The 15,959-nt window shown below is 31.3% G+C and overlaps 7 protein-coding genes across 7 annotated transcripts; 3 read left to right on the top strand and 4 right to left on the bottom strand.

The window, feature by feature from the left end:
* Positions 1–1,581: 1,581 nt before the first annotated feature.
* Kpol_1045p7 (uncharacterized protein) lies at positions 1,582–5,682 on the top strand (the record flags this gene model as incomplete). Its single annotated transcript, XM_001645831.1, has 1 exon — positions 1,582–5,682. One exon carries the CDS (start codon positions 1,582–1,584, stop codon positions 5,680–5,682), a length of 4,101 nt encoding a protein of 1,366 aa, XP_001645881.1.
* Positions 5,683–5,896: 214 nt separating this feature from the next.
* Positions 5,897–7,333, bottom strand: RNT1 (ribonuclease III; the record flags this gene model as incomplete). Its single annotated transcript, XM_001645830.1, has 1 exon — positions 5,897–7,333. One exon carries the CDS (start codon positions 7,331–7,333, stop codon positions 5,897–5,899), a length of 1,437 nt encoding a protein of 478 aa, XP_001645880.1.
* A 701-nt stretch (positions 7,334–8,034) lies between these two features.
* Positions 8,035–8,268, bottom strand: BIL1 (Bil1p; the record flags this gene model as incomplete). Its single annotated transcript, XM_001645829.1, has 1 exon — positions 8,035–8,268. The coding sequence occupies one exon, from the start codon at positions 8,266–8,268 to the stop codon at positions 8,035–8,037; it is 234 nt and encodes a 77-aa protein (XP_001645879.1).
* A 294-nt stretch (positions 8,269–8,562) lies between these two features.
* RRG7 (Rrg7p) lies at positions 8,563–9,315 on the top strand (the record flags this gene model as incomplete). Its single annotated transcript, XM_001645828.1, has 1 exon — positions 8,563–9,315. The coding sequence occupies one exon, from the start codon at positions 8,563–8,565 to the stop codon at positions 9,313–9,315; it is 753 nt and encodes a 250-aa protein (XP_001645878.1).
* A 90-nt stretch (positions 9,316–9,405) lies between these two features.
* On the bottom strand, positions 9,406–10,962 carry MCH5 (riboflavin transporter; the record flags this gene model as incomplete). The annotated part of the gene is made up of 1 exon (XM_001645827.1): positions 9,406–10,962. The coding sequence occupies one exon, from the start codon at positions 10,960–10,962 to the stop codon at positions 9,406–9,408; it is 1,557 nt and encodes a 518-aa protein (XP_001645877.1).
* A 2,598-nt stretch (positions 10,963–13,560) lies between these two features.
* Positions 13,561–14,490, top strand: YHM2 (Yhm2p; the record flags this gene model as incomplete). Its single annotated transcript, XM_001645826.1, has 1 exon — positions 13,561–14,490. One exon carries the CDS (start codon positions 13,561–13,563, stop codon positions 14,488–14,490), a length of 930 nt encoding a protein of 309 aa, XP_001645876.1.
* Positions 14,491–14,876: 386 nt separating this feature from the next.
* On the bottom strand, positions 14,877–15,686 carry SLY41 (Sly41p; the record flags this gene model as incomplete). Its single annotated transcript, XM_001645825.1, has 1 exon — positions 14,877–15,686. The coding sequence occupies one exon, from the start codon at positions 15,684–15,686 to the stop codon at positions 14,877–14,879; it is 810 nt and encodes a 269-aa protein (XP_001645875.1).
* Between the last annotated feature and the right edge of the window lie 273 nt (positions 15,687–15,959).

Raw genomic sequence — 15,959 nt, 5'->3', positions numbered from 1 at the left:
ATTTGGTGAAGTTTAATCCATTGATCTTAACTTATCGATGGGATATCATCTTTAGTTGTTGGAGTTCCTCGAATATACTGACAATTTAACTTATGAGTTTCCTAGTATTCTTCAGTCGAAAATAATAGAAATCAGTTACTATAAGGAACTCTTGCTTTATGTGAACAAGGCACTTTTAATTTAGCTCTTGGTCTTGAAGTCATATAGATGTTCTCAATACGGAGAGACAAATCAGTCATTTATGAGAATCTACTTTTGTCTCAATTATAATTGTGATCCTAATGTTCAGTAACAAACATTTTAGAGTCCAATTTTACCAAGATCAAAATTAAGTGTTCTATAAATTGAACATGGCAACTATCGTGGTAGATCCAGACCTTATAACTACTGGTTTACTTTTGGTTTCAAGAAAAATATTAGGCTTAACTATTTCTCGCATTTCTCAAGAAATCTTCAATTCAGAATAATTCGATTATAATCGCTTTTAATACTATAATTAATTGACTAGATATGTATAATGATCAACTTCATCTTCAAATATTATACTAATTTGCCATACTTAATCATATATAACTCTTAGAATAACAATCGTGATTATCTTGTGACGGTAGTCAATATCAACTTTCATAACATTTATTATTTTAACCAGTGACAGAATTGTTCGACATTTAATAAGTGAAGAAATAGAATGGTATGTTAGTTGCATATGGGCATTGTTATTGATGACTTTAAGTGATGCTACCATTGATCTATCTTTTATATCAGATCTTTCTGTTATGTATAAGTAAATTCATATTTATTTTTCATTAACTAAGATTCTAATTGAATTCAAAGCCAAACAATATTTTATCGACATAAACATGATTTTTATTATAAATACTAATTTTATAACAAATATTTTTATTGAGAAGCCTGAGATATAGATATTAAACAAGTAAGGTATTGTACTCCAAACACTTTGTCATTTCAATAAGACCTATTATCCTTTTTTTTATTAAATGTACCTTGAACTATTTTCCCATATTTTGGTTAGTATAAATACTGATATTTTTCACCCAAACTTTTTACAACTTGATACTTTAATAAAAACCTATATATAATTCAATAGTTTAGAGAATTAAGTCTATGAATGAAGCTTTTATACCAGGGCATTACAAGGATTCATTCCCATTGAACTGTCATTTAGTCAACTGTCACAATTTGGTACCGTCGTATCCATTCAGGGTAACCATGTACCTCTATGGACGGGTAACCGAAACGTGTTTAAGCAATGTATCCAATTTACACTTTAAACTGAGTATTCAATTATTATTATATAAAGCATCGATAAATATAAAGGAGTTTATATTCCTTTAAAGTAAGGCTCAAGATACTCAAGAACAGATCTATGAGTTGCTCATATCGATAAAATTTATCCTCCTAATTTTTGCCTTTGTTGGAACAGGAAATATTCCCCATTAGATTCAGTTAGTAAACTAAATCAAATTGTAGATTGCACGATTTAATATATTAAGGATATATTGAGAATAGGTGCTTAATTTTAGAGTTATCAATTTATAAACAGTAATACCCTATTAGCATATGCCAATCAAAAAGCAGAGTAATGATATAAATAGGAATAAAAGAGATATATTTGGAAGAGACCTCTCATACTTACTGAGTTGTATTGAAGAAGAGGGGGACCTCAATGAAATAGATCTTTATTCAAGTGATTATGAAAGTGGTTATTCACCATTACATGTCACCCTGAAACGTGGACTGTTGAGAAAGAGTTTTAAACTTTATAAAATTTGGAAAGATGAAAAGGAATATCTTTCACATAAATTCGGTGGTCACGTAATGAACCAACTAGATAGAGAAGGTTTAACACCATTAGAGCTGTATTCTGAAGAATATAGAAGACTAGTTAACAAATTTCCACTTTATCTAGGTTATAGAACTGAAAATGGCCTTTCTAACGTACATTGGGAAGGTTCCAAGAATTCCGATGAGGTTAAAAGACATGTAAAAAATTTCCTTTCTCTACCTCTAGAGAAATTAGAACAGGATAAACTTCAACATTTAGGAGGTTCACATGTTTTGCAATTGGGTTCCAATGTTAATTACCAGTTAGGGACAGGTACTAAGGATGACCGTCAAAATTTCTACCAAATTAATGTGCATCAATTGGAAACCTCATCTATGTTATTGCCAAATTTAAGAATAAGGAATTCCTATATAACGAGATATCATTCTTTAATTATTACGTCAAATAATGAAATATTTACATGTGGTAATAGTAACAGAGGACGTGTAGGTAACGGTGTTATAGATTTACCTCAGTCTCACTATGCAAAAGTCGATGGTTTACCAAAGTTAGAGATAAAAGAAATCAAAACTAGTGATCACCATACTATGGTTTTATACAAAAATGGTGATATTTATTCATGGGGGTGGAATTATTATGGTCAATTGGGCCACTCAATGTCAAGACAATTAGATGACCCAAAAAATTCACATAATGTTTGTTCAATGGTACCCAAACGATTGACAATTTTGGAGAATGAAGAAATAACTTCAATTTCATGTTCCAAGATTCATTCTTGTGTAGTAACTAAAAAAGGTCAGATCTATTTATGGGGTTTAAATGTGGGGCAATTAGGTTCATCTAAACCATCGCATTTAGTACCATCAACGGAATACATGGGGCAAGAAGGGTTTTTGGTTAATAAACCAGTTGTTGTGAATTTTCTAAATTCAGCGATTGAACAAGTTGTATGTACAGAATTTGCAACGTTTATCCGAACCCAAGGCAATACTTTACATGTTTTATCGAACTATACAACAAGAACATTTAGATTATACTTACCGAAAAGCAAGGGCTTTAGGGAATTAGATGCATTTAAACATTTCTCGCCAAGAGAAATTCCAAACACTATTGTTGATATGAAATGTAAAAACCCATATGGTAATAATATATGCTTTAGATATAGCTGTGGGCGAGTGGCTATAATAAGTGCTAAAAATGAATCTCCATCATTGTGGGCAAAGTTTTCTAATATTCCACCCATAAGTGTGTGCTGGTTACCAAGACATAGCTTTAAACAGTGTCTTGACTTTGATGTTGGATCAAGAAAAGGAATAATTTTATCAACGATTGGTGGAGATATATATACTTCGAAAAGTACGGATGGTACTTTTGAAAAGATTTTTAGTGAAAAAATTGTATCTGGTCGAATTATATCTGTATCTTGTGATTCACAATTTGGTTCGTTTTCAATTACAAAGGATGAAGTGAATAACATTCCAATAATTTATCCAAAAGATCCTTTAAGATATAATTTTTCCTCTTATTCTCCTATAAAGGGCTTTTCAAATTCCAAAAAAGATATCAATTATGGTATATTAAACTTCAAGGAGTTCGAAGCGGATGATTACAGTGCTAACTATCCTCTAGATACGAAGACAATTAACGATGAGTATGAAGGACCTCTTGTCTTAAAAAATCAAAAGTTCCAATATGCAGAGCTTAAAAATAAGAATATAACAAGTATCTCACAGCATTCCGAAATAAGTGTACCATATGATGTCACATTTATTGATGAATTTTCTGGTGAGATCATATGCAACTGCCACAAGCTGCTAATTCATATGAGATGTAATAAGTTATTGAAAAGATGGAAGTTAAGTGAGCCTTATATTTTCAATAATGGAAAATCAAAACTTACATTGCTTTCACCATTTGAGTCAAGTAAATGGACAGTAAAGTTAGAAACTACTAATGGAGACTTTAACTTTAAGAATTATTTATTAGATGTAATTCATTATCTATACTCAGATGAAAGACCAAATGACCAAAAGGTTTCCAGATTTTTGATTGATTTAGTTGATAATTCATTGCACTATTCTAATATGTCAGAGTCTTTACATAACCTATTTACTATTTGCCAGGGCGAAATATTTGATGCATGCGCAGAACCAGATGTAAGAATTATTACCAATGATGGTATTATATCTGCCCATTCTATGATATTAGCAACTAGATCTTCCTATTTTGATTCTCTTTTTGCGGCAAATTGGATTCCAAGAGATCACGAGAATAATAGAGTCGTAGATTTTTCACATTTTAACCATATTTCAAAATCTCATTTTGAGTGTATTCTTAAGTACCTATATGGTTATTCATATGATTCAATTTTTGATGATCTTAGCGTAGGTTCCATGACAACAGGATTGCAGTTTTTGTTTGACTTAGTTGAATTATGTGATGAAATTAATTTGGAACAGTTCAAAAATTACTTAGAATCCGAAATTGGTAAGTATATCGAAGGCAGCAATATCGTTTCTGTATTTATAAATGCTGTATTTTATAATTGTGAACTGCTTCAGATTAAATGTGCCTGGATCATAACTTCTAATATTGGAATATTATTTTCAAAGAGCAATGTTGATCTAATAATGGAATATTTTGATGATGAGATATGGAATATATTAGAAAATTCTTTATTAGAATTGAAAGAAAGTTCTATTAGGACTACAGAAGACCGCTCTTGGTATACTAATTCTTCATTTGGTTGGATTCAACAGTTTAAAACTAATCTCCAAGAATTCAACAGGAAATTTATGGGTCTTGAGACTTTTAATCCATCATTTGATAATAAAGTGGTAATGAGCAACTGTAAAGAGAAAGCAACTCCTCGGAGAGCTTCTTCTGGAGTTTTGTCAGGTTCAACAAGACGACTATCTAGCACTCAAAGAAAATTTTCAAATGACCATAAACAATTAGAGATTTCGTCTTCATATTCTTTATCAAATTGGTCGGATCTATCTATTAGTGAATCGAGTGCAATAGATGATAGTGATAATTTCATCGAGGTAGTAAAGAAGTCTAAAAGAAAGGGGTCATTAGAACCTTCAAAGGAAATCGAAGAAGTTAAGGTAAATCTTGAGGAGCAAAATATCTCAGTTGTTCATAAAGACATTGTTGAGGTAAATGAAAAACTACCTTCTTTACTATCCTTAAATGAAGATGCGCCAGATAATAATTCAAATTTGAATAAACCAATAAATAAGCAAATTGGCAGTTTTAAGAAGAATTCTCAGAAACAAAGGAAGAAACAATTTCTATTTGAAGAATCTGAAGAGGAGAAAAAGGGCAAAGAAAAAGCTTTCCAGAAGAGTAAAGCTGCATGGGGTAAATATAATTGTGAAGAGAAGGAAAACATAAATCAAAAGACCACTATTACTACAGAAAGTAAAAAAGTTAGTAGACCAAGTTCCTTACCTTCACTCTACGATTCAAGGGAAGCAAATGAAACTAAAAGTAAGAAAAACAAGGTGCCAAAAAATATCAGCAAAGACAATTTGCATATGCCCTTCTACAATGCATCTAAGTTAGTACCAAGAAATGCTATTGATGTTATGTTAGATAAGGAAAAGCTTGGGATTGTAGAACCAACAATGTTGTCTGAATCTGAACGTGAGGCTGCAGAGGAATTTGAAAAGTGGTTTGCTTCAGAAAGTAAAAAGGTCCAAAAGCAGTTAAACAAAATATCATCGAATAACGTTACCGATCAACTCGATGTCCTTTATAGAAGTAGTACAAATGTCCCAGGCACGACTAATTTAAATGGTCAATCAAAGAGTAAGAAGGTTAAGTTCCCAAGAAAGAAGAGAGGTTTGACAGAGCAAATTGAGATATAAGAGTATCCTTATCAAGATAGTATCTTCCCTATCTTCATGTAAGGAGCTTTTAATTTCACATATACCAATATTCATTTTCTCCCTAAGTATCTATCAATTATATTTGATACACATGCAGAATTATAATATTATACACTTTTATAATCTATAAAAAACAATTTGTAATTAATTATGATATCGAACTGTCGGTTTACCAACGATTCAGGTTTGATCCCTATTCAATGACAAATTCTCCATTGGCGTTTAATTTAATGTTCTTGCTTTCTGCTTCATTGGTATTCTTAATTTTACGTTTCTTCTTAGGCTGAGAGGTATCTGACTTTAAAACTGATTCTTTTCTCGGTATAGATGCTCTCAATTGTGAATATTTTTCAATCAAAGATTTATTTCTCAATACGTTTTGAGCTGCACATAGGCCTGCAATTTTGACATTTCTTCCCTTACCGACACCAAGAACAGTTCCATCATCTATTCTACATTCTACTATACTTATCGGGTCGTCTCTAGTTGGTCTTTTCACTGGCTCATAGTGTAAATTCAATGCTGCGTATCCAATAATTGAATATAATTGCCTTTTGGCGTTTAAATCTATGTTTTCTGTAGTCTCCAAACTTACATCCTTCTGCATAACTTCATTAATAATTGGTTTTGAAAGTTTTGTTAACCATTTTCTTACTTTAGGCATATTATGCTTAGGGTCATCTTCAATTAAACCACCTATATAAGCTTCAAAAACATCTGCATATAATTTCTGTTTACCATTTTGAAAATGAGACTTATCATTCCCTAAATCAAAGTTTGTCTTTAGTTTCTTATCAAAATTATATAAATATGTCCATGATTTAATACGTTCATTGCTGACTAAGTTCATTCTTAACTTTGATAATTGACCTTCTGTAAAAGTTGGGAATTTATTGTAGATAATCATTGTCATTATAGTATTTAAAACAGAATCTCCCAGAAATTCTAGACGCTCATTATGGGCATTAATCATCTCTGACTCTTTCAAGTATAGCTTATCTTTGATTGTAGATTTGTGAATAAAAACCTTTGCTCTAATAGATGGGTCTTTTATTTCTGGTAGCTTTGGAGGCCATTTCACCTTACTGGAAGATAATGAATCATCATCACCTCCTAAAGTTTCATCTTCTTCATCACTTTCCAAATATTCAACTGATGGATCAAACTTAGCATTCGATAATGATTCTACATCCTTTTCAGTGATATCCTTTAAGATCGGTTTGATATCGTCTTCTTTATAGGTATCCTCATAACGTGCTAAATCATCGAACAATTTAATCTTCTTCAACTCTTCCAAAGATTTCAATTCAGCTGCCATTTTCAATTTATACCTTCCGAATGCTGGTAATACTTGTAAAGGTATCTTATCTTGGTTTTCTAAAGCAGTCTGATAACCTTTTAAGTTAGGTGATAGATTAATGATTCGTTTATAAGATTCCATAAATTTTGTAACTGCATGTTCCAACTGAATAACTTGGGAATATTGATATATATCATTATTAATCTCTGACCTATTATCTTTGCTACTCCCACCATATGATTTATCATCTTGTGAACCATTTATACTGGAAGAGTTAAATATTTCAACATCTTCAGTAGATCCAAGCTTTCTTTTAGTACCTTTTCCCATCTTTTGATCTATTAACCTTAGAGGATACAAATTTGACGTTAATTAATAACTCAAATGAAGAACCTCTGACGACTTGGTGTGTATTTATTTTATTATACATTTATTGTTTCATTGTTCATTATTGTCAGATATATCGATGTTATTTTTTAGAACCTCATCTCATCTCGTGAAAAAATTCCAATATGTATGGAATTAATGAAGGTATCAAAGTTGACATTAATATGGTCAGAAATTAATTCAATCCATCAAACTCACCAACCTTGTATATATTCTACATATTTTAATGTCAATAATATTCTTATAGAAATAAATTTGTTTGATTCAACTCAGCAGGTACATAAATTACTCTATACACAGTGTATAAAAGGGTGATAAAATAAATTATCGATACATTACGTACATATATGAATAAACTAGGACGAACAAAGGGCACAACACACCATTAAACCAATATGTGACAGCTTTTCTTTGACTTGCTACTGTCAAACTTCTTGATTTAAAGTAGAACTATCAACTAAATTTAAAACTTCATTTCATTGTTACAACTTGTATTTCTAGTATGGAGTTTTACGACGATGTTACTAGAAACTACATTACGGTACAATATAACCTAGTACTGTATCGAATTCCAGAAAATCACAAGAACTTAATCTCTCAAATGGTATAATAGATCATTCATATAAGGAATGCTCTTGGATATTTCATTTTTCCATTTGAGATAGTTTCTTCTCCATAGCCATAACAGTCTTATTGAAATGCTCATTATTCTCTACCAATTTATCTTGTAACTCCTTTAGAGAAGTTTCAATCTCTGTAGCCACATCAAATACAGTCAAAACTTTCTCTTCACTCGTACTATCATTAGCATTTTCATCATTTCCAGGAGTAGTCAAAGGCTTTTCCTCAATAAAAGTACCAGTATTCTCAACTGACATTCTTAACTGATATCAAAATAACACCAAACTCACAATCTTACTAAAACCTCAAAAAACCCCTCTGGTCCTAGCCTTTTCTGGATCAATCTTCGAACCTGATTTAGAAACCTTTCTTCAATCTTATCTTTATTTAGGTTTTGATGAACTTTAAATAGAAACTTTTCGAAATTAGAATAACATTCTCGTATTCCTTATTAGGATTAAACCTTTAAAGTTTTGAGATGAGTTATAAAATTATTAAAATATTATGAACAAGAGTGTCACAATTGATTGTAATTGGAATATCTGTGGTGAATGATGATGAATCCTCGAGGATTTGGTATTAAAAGGTTTAAGAGGAGCATCAATAATGATTCGTTGACGAAATTTATTAATGATAATAGAAATATTGAATCTTCTACTGTATTTCAAGGTAATTTATATGAATATACTGTAATGAGAGAACTTGAAAGCAAGTTAAATGTTATTAATATGATGAAAATAGGTGGCTCGAATGATGGTGGGATTGATTTAGTGGGTGATTGGCCATTAAGGACAATTTATGAGAAAATGAATTTGATTCTTAAATTAGATGGAAACAAGATTCCATCAATTTCAAAAATTAATGGGAGAACTATTAAGCCAATATACAATTCAATTTTGAAAGGGAATTTGGATACAATGGATTTAAAAATCTTGGTTCAATGTAAGGCCTTTTCAAGTTCAAAAGTTTCACCAAAGGAATTACGAGAATTAGTTGGAGCATACTCAACTCATTGTAATAGACCTAGTGATAAAAATAAGACAATTGTAATGATGTGTTCCCCAAATTTGCTAACTTCGAAAGGGTTGGAATTAATTAATTCTGTAAAAATCCCATTGATATACTTAAGAGTAAGTTTAATAAAGAATTTAAATAAGGAGTATGACATTGAAAATTCAGGGAAATTATTAAATTATTACGAAAATTCGTACACTTCAGAATTATTGCAAAATCTTGGTGTGAAAGAATGGCTAAAGCTGGGATTATACAATGCTGATTTGAATTCCAGAAATAATGTGAAATGAAATGTATTAATTAATTATTATTATTTAAAAAATAAAATTGTTCTATAAAAGTGAATGAGTTATAATGAAATGCAAATTATGAAGGTTGGTCTAAAATTTCTTCAATTTCAAACCAACGCAGTAGGATCTGGAGATAACGAAACAAGCAGCGCCTGCTAATGACATTACACCACAAAATATAATATAATGCTTATAATTAGCATTAGATTCATTACCAATGATAGCACCAGTAATTGGAATACCAATTAAAGTACCAAAGGCTACTACAACATACATTGTAGCGTAACGTTTACCAAATTCTTCTGTCTTAGATATTTGTCCAATACAGACAGGCAATAGGGAATAAATACTTCCCGAAAAGAATCCATACAGGGCGCTAATAACATACATGCTTGTTAATGAAGTACCAAATGGTAGCCACCCAACAAACATTAGAATCCCCAAAGATGTCAAAGTCCAAATGGAGATGTTAAATCTACCCAAATGATCACTCAAATAGCCTGGCACATATCTTCCAGGAATACCACATAAATTCATGGTCATGATCATGGTGTAAGCATCCGAGTCACTAATACCAATGCTTGTACAGTATGATCCATAATATGTGACTGCTGAATTCAACGAGATTTCAGCAAATACTGTACCAGCAACTGCAAAAAAGTATTTCATATCTAAAAATGCCTTGGAATCGAAGCTTTGTAAGATGTATACTCTTATGATAGATTTCCATTTTGGTTCACCTTCCTTTAGTTTTGTTTCCATTACTATTCTTTCCTTTGCCAAAATAATAGACATAATTAGTAAACCTAGGTTGATGAAGGCAATAATTCTAACACCCCAAATAAAGCCATAATTAATATCATCAGGGTTGTTTTTATTTTCCATCTTAAAGAATTTACGAAGGATAATCGGAAATATTGTACCTCCTAATGAACCACCCATAGTTGCGACAGCTGTAGCAGTACCACGTCTTTTTTTAAAATAATGAGATGGCGCACTTACTAATGGACTCATGATAATACCATTACCAAAACCTGATAAAACAGATAATGACAAGAAGAAATGCCAAATTTTAGTCGAGTTGGCTACACCAAACAAACCACCGACTTGACAAGCTGAGCCAATAATCATTGGTACTTTGAAACCATTTCTATCGAAATATGTACCACTGAAAATACACGAACTGAAACAGATGAAAAGGAAAATAGAAAAAACCCAGCCAATTACTTGGGAACTCTCATTTGATAATTGATGACTTTGAATATGTGTCTCTATAACACCAATAGTATTCAATAAACCGAAACAAGCAGTCAAACCTAGGAAACAACCAAATACCACAATCCAGGCACGTAACCCACCTTCTGGAAAATCAATATCATCATCGTTGTCATCTTCAAGATCACCATTTGTTGTTTCAACATTCCCATCCTTTTTCTCGTCAATTTCTCTTAATGAGACAATAGTTTCTAAAGACTCACTGTCACTGTTGCCAAAACTGTCCCTAGTGTGCAATTTAGGCAATTCTTGAATTTCATCATTAAGAGTAGATGTTTTTGAATAGTGAATATTCAATGTAGAATCTGCTGTTGCAGCATCCGCCGAATGTCTTTCGGTGCCTGTAATCTTTTTAAGAATCGAGCTGACCATAGTTTTTATAGATATATATCTATAGCTAGATGTATCTGTATATATTATTGTTTAAAATATGTTCTTATTTTTATGTTACTGCATTTGTAATCAATTTTAAGATAATAAAGTAAGATCTTGGAATACCAAGGCAAGAATATGATGAACTTATTAATTGGACTTCATTTTATACCTGTTTTGAGGGTGTCATAAATTTATTTAAAAATCCCAAATACAATAGAAAAATTGTTACCATATTTTTTATTTTACTCATCAATTGCAATATGTAGATGACCTTAGATATCTAGAGTATGACACACCATAGTAACCCACAACTTCAAAATACATTTGCCGTTCTTTAGTCTTCTTAATTTTTTCCCTTTGTTACTTAAGAGTTACACAAGATGTCGTTAATATATGTCCTCTAAAGTAAACCATAGACAGCCATTCCTATCAGATCTCACATACTTGCAAAGATTTTTCGGTATTCAATCTCAAAGGATTTGTTCGGAATAACTACTGTGGTAATCAGAAACAGCAAAATTACATCGCTAATTATTTACCTACCCTTAAATTATTGACAGCGGAAGGAACCAAAAACAACAACCACAACTACTGTCACTGCCACAGAGTTGTCTGATAAGGAGCCAAACTAGAGGGAACGATTACTTGCCTTCACCTCAGCAATCCTTACTAATAATTTGGCTTGCTTGTCCTGCCTGTCATGTTAAATTTTACATCAAAAGTAAGAAATTGTTATTCGGAAGAATTATTCATTTTTAACAAGACGGAAAAAATTAAGTTTTTCCGCAAATGAATTCTAGTGAATTTTATGATCGGAAATTAAATTACGGTAATAAAATTGAGTAGAAATCCAACTCTCGAGGCAAAGAAGTTTCGGTTAATTAAGGTAAAAACTCTGGAAAAACCTTGTAAAATTGAAATAAATCGAATAAAAAAAGTGACTATGAAATAACATATAGATAGATCTTTTAGATGAGAAACCACTAATGTAGCACGGCTTTGAGGTGCAATAAACACAAGAGGGCCGAACAAAGGTCAGTTAATTCTATGGCAATATATTGCTAGAAGACAAGTCGCCAAATAGTGCTCCGATCTCTGTTATTATCGTATTTCAATGTTCGACAGTAGCGTGGAACAAAAAAATAAATGCAAGAACTATTGATATTAATCATAATCATCGATGCGAAGTCATGTCTCGTGTAGAATTGAAAAAAAACAACTTTTGTTGAGAAGATATAATCACTTGATTTGTATTGTTCAAGTATAATTGTAAGAATATATATATAATTAACATAAATCTGTTACTTGTACCATAAAATTGTAAGTCCCAATGCCATGACTTAATAAAACTTTTGATGAATCTCGGATTAGCAAATTCAGGTAAGAGGATGCTGCAGGTCAAATTCAACCCATTCATCCCATTGTCAAAAGAAATCAACCAATTAATATACAGAACAAAAACATTTAAATTAAACTCCAACTTCTTACCACTACACTGAGTACAAATATAATTATACCTATATATATAACTCCAGCTATTAATCATCAAAAAAAACCTACATACTTGATCTAGTTTATCAACACATCTACAACAAGAAACGATCCCTTCATACTACCATTCAAGAACAAAAACAAATTCCCATGCCCTCTATCAATTTGGTAAAACAAGACAACTTCTTATTGTATTTCTTTTTATTTCGGAGTCATATCTGATTAACGCAATTTTCCAATCACACAAGATATACAAGAAACGAACAATAACTGAATAGCATAACCTAATAAATTCTTGTTAATATAATAAATTAACTGAATTCCACAGGAATACATGAATTATCTTATCTATCAATATAGTAGTTAAGTAATTTATCAGTCTTGAACTCAATGAGTTTCTTAATGGTAATTATGCAAATATTGAATGGTTTAGGTTATTGAAGAAAGAGTTAGACCTTAGACTAAAAAGAAAACTGAGAAAAAACGACTCCTTTCTTATTTAGGTAAGTGTTAAGAGAGGCTTCTTCTCGTCTTCTTGTTACTGCTGTTGCCGTTGTCGGTATATATACACACACACATATATATATATACTTTGATATATACTTTGATATGCCTGTTTCTGTTGATTCTCGAAATAATGAAATTTCGAACACGATTAAATTTGGCTACGTTAATTCTTCCTTAATAGTTAGAAGTTTGAGTTAGAATATAAGTTCTTGGACTTGGTTGAGAAACAGTCATTTCTCGAAACAAAGCTTTTAACGTACCTTTAATTTTTTTCTGTTTCCTTCAATAAACCTAGAAATTATAGATTATATCTATATCTTAATAAGATTTTTAAAGCCTTGATCTAAGTTAGATAAATTTTCATCATATTCAAAGATATCTTTCTATCGTTCGTTAACTATATCGTTTTAGATCGATTTTGAAATTTAACTATACGGATATTTAAAAATTAGAAGGAGTAGAGGAATAAGAAGAAGCTTATTCTCATTAGTAAATTAATATCAACTTTTTGATTTGATTTTGATATATCAGATACTCTTTAGTTGGAATAAGATCTAATAATACTGTGAATAATTAAATATATAGATTGTAGGAGACATGACTGCCAGCCAACAACCAGTACAGAAGAAGAAAGTATCCTTTTCAAACCTGCTATTAGGTGCAGGTTTGAATATGTGTGAAGTTTCTACCTTAGGTCAGCCATTAGAAGTCGTTAAGACTACTATGGCTGCCAATAGAAATGCTACCTTTATGCAAGCTATTAAACATGTCTGGTCTAGAGGTGGTGTATTTGGGTTTTACCAAGGTTTAATTCCATGGGCTTGGATTGAAGCTTCAACTAAAGGTGCTGTTTTATTATTTGTTTCTTCTGAAGTTGAAAATAGATTAAGGTCTGTAGGTTTTAGTAATTTCAGTTCAGGTATACTTGGTGGTGTTTCTGGTGGTGTTGTACAAGCTTACGCTACAATGGGGTTCTGTACTTGTATGAAAACTGTTGAAATTACAAGACAAAAGACAGTGGCTTCTGGTGTGGCCCCTCAATCATCATGGAGTGTTTTCAAAACTATTTACAAGAATGAAGGTATTAGAGGTATTAATAAGGGTGTCAATGCCGTTGCCATTAGACAGATGACTAATTGGGGTTCTCGTTTCGGTTTCTCAAGATTAGTAGAACAAGGTATTAGAAACGTTACAGGTAAGACTAACCCAGAAGATAAATTAACTGCTATCGAAAAAATTACAGCATCTGCTATCGGTGGTGGTATAAGTGCATGGAATCAACCAATTGAAGTTATTAGAGTCGAAATGCAATCAAAGAAAAGTGATCCAAATAGACCAAAGAACTTAACCGTGGGTACAACATTCAAATATATCTATAACACTAATGGTTTGAAAGGTCTTTATCGTGGTGTTACACCAAGAATTGGTTTAGGTGTTTGGCAGACAGTTTTCATGGTCGGTTTCGGTGATATGGCCAGAGACTTCGTTGGTAAGCTAACTGGTGAAAACCCAGTTGCCAAACATTAAGATGAGTATAATTAGAAATGACTATTGTATTAATAATGTGTATTCTTTTCGAAGAAAAATAATAAGGAGATCCAAAATTATAAAAAAGTTAATATTTGTTTTATATTTCAAAATATTTTAAATTCTTTCATTAATTGCTATTATTTCCCTACTAAAAATTGGCGAAGATGGCATATGCGACATACATACTTTATTTATGAAATACATGTATATATAAATATGATGTACATAGCTTAATATATACATTTACTGTATCAAATTAAATATTAACGAATTTTGAGCTATTATATGCATATAAAGATATCCCACTTTTGTGAGAATTATTAGATTAAATAGAAATTTATGCTGAAGCTAAGTGAACAGATATATTAAATATTTATCTCCTATTATTCATCGGAAACATGCTTTGATAACCCCCATCTATCGTATCCATACAAACCAGATAAGGTTAACAATAAACCAATTAATTGGTTAAAACTTAATCTCTTTTCCCAAATTAAGGCTACTGATATTATCACTATACGTTTCATGATATTGGCGACTGAATAATTAACTGAAGATAACATGCCAATTAGCTGGAAGGCCATTAATGCTTGGAAAAAATGTGTGACACCGTGTAATAGTATGAGTAATAAAGTATCTGACGATAGATCATTCAGGAAGCTGTGTCCTGCAACTAATTCACCAGTGATAAAAGGTGGAAGTGTCAATAGGATACCCATGCAGGAACAATAGAATAAAATAGTTAATTTATCCAATTGATTAGGGGATAGCGGTATTTTTTTAATTTCCGAATATGAGACAGAATTCACTGACGTCGAAGATGAAGAAGGTAATACACCTATGCTTTTCTTTACAGTTAAAATTCCTTTTGCAAAAATATTTTGAGACACGAAGATTAACATTGAAACAAACGCAAAAACCAAACCTTTTATTCTAGAGAAGTTATCTTCATCTGCTGTTTGATCTGCTGCTTTTTTACTTCCATGAGTAGACCAACAAGTAGTCATTACTCCTGTGACTAAGACCAATAATGTGTAATAAATCATAACATTATAATATCTATTTTTGAAAATTCTATAATAACCTACTGTGATAATGGGTGATAATGCTTTGATGGAATGAACCAATGAAACTGGTATTATTGAAGTAGCTTTATGAGATGTGATATGACCAACGAATTGGAAGACACCCATTGGGAATGTAATTGAAATTGCTAATTTACATGGTTTCAAAAATTTATTAACAATACATTGGTTAAAATCACCATTTAGGTAGCTTGGTAAAACCCCATCAGGGAAATTGTTAATAGTTTTACTAAATTTAGTATTACGTAATGAAGGTTTCTGTAAAAAATTTACTAACGAAACGAAAAATATGCAGAGAATAGCACTGAATATAAACTGTAATTCAGTTAATGCAACTGGGTGTCCAAATGATTTTAAAATGGCCTTTGATAAATTACTGAA

The sequence above is a fragment of the Vanderwaltozyma polyspora genome, genomic scaffold, assembly GCF_000150035.1.
Source record: "Vanderwaltozyma polyspora DSM 70294 KpolScaffold1045 genomic scaffold, whole genome shotgun sequence".
Lineage (NCBI taxonomy): Eukaryota > Fungi > Ascomycota > Saccharomycetes > Saccharomycetales > Saccharomycetaceae > Vanderwaltozyma > Vanderwaltozyma polyspora.
Note: the sequence above shows the minus strand (reverse complement) of the source record. Positions and strands in the feature narration are given on the sequence as shown.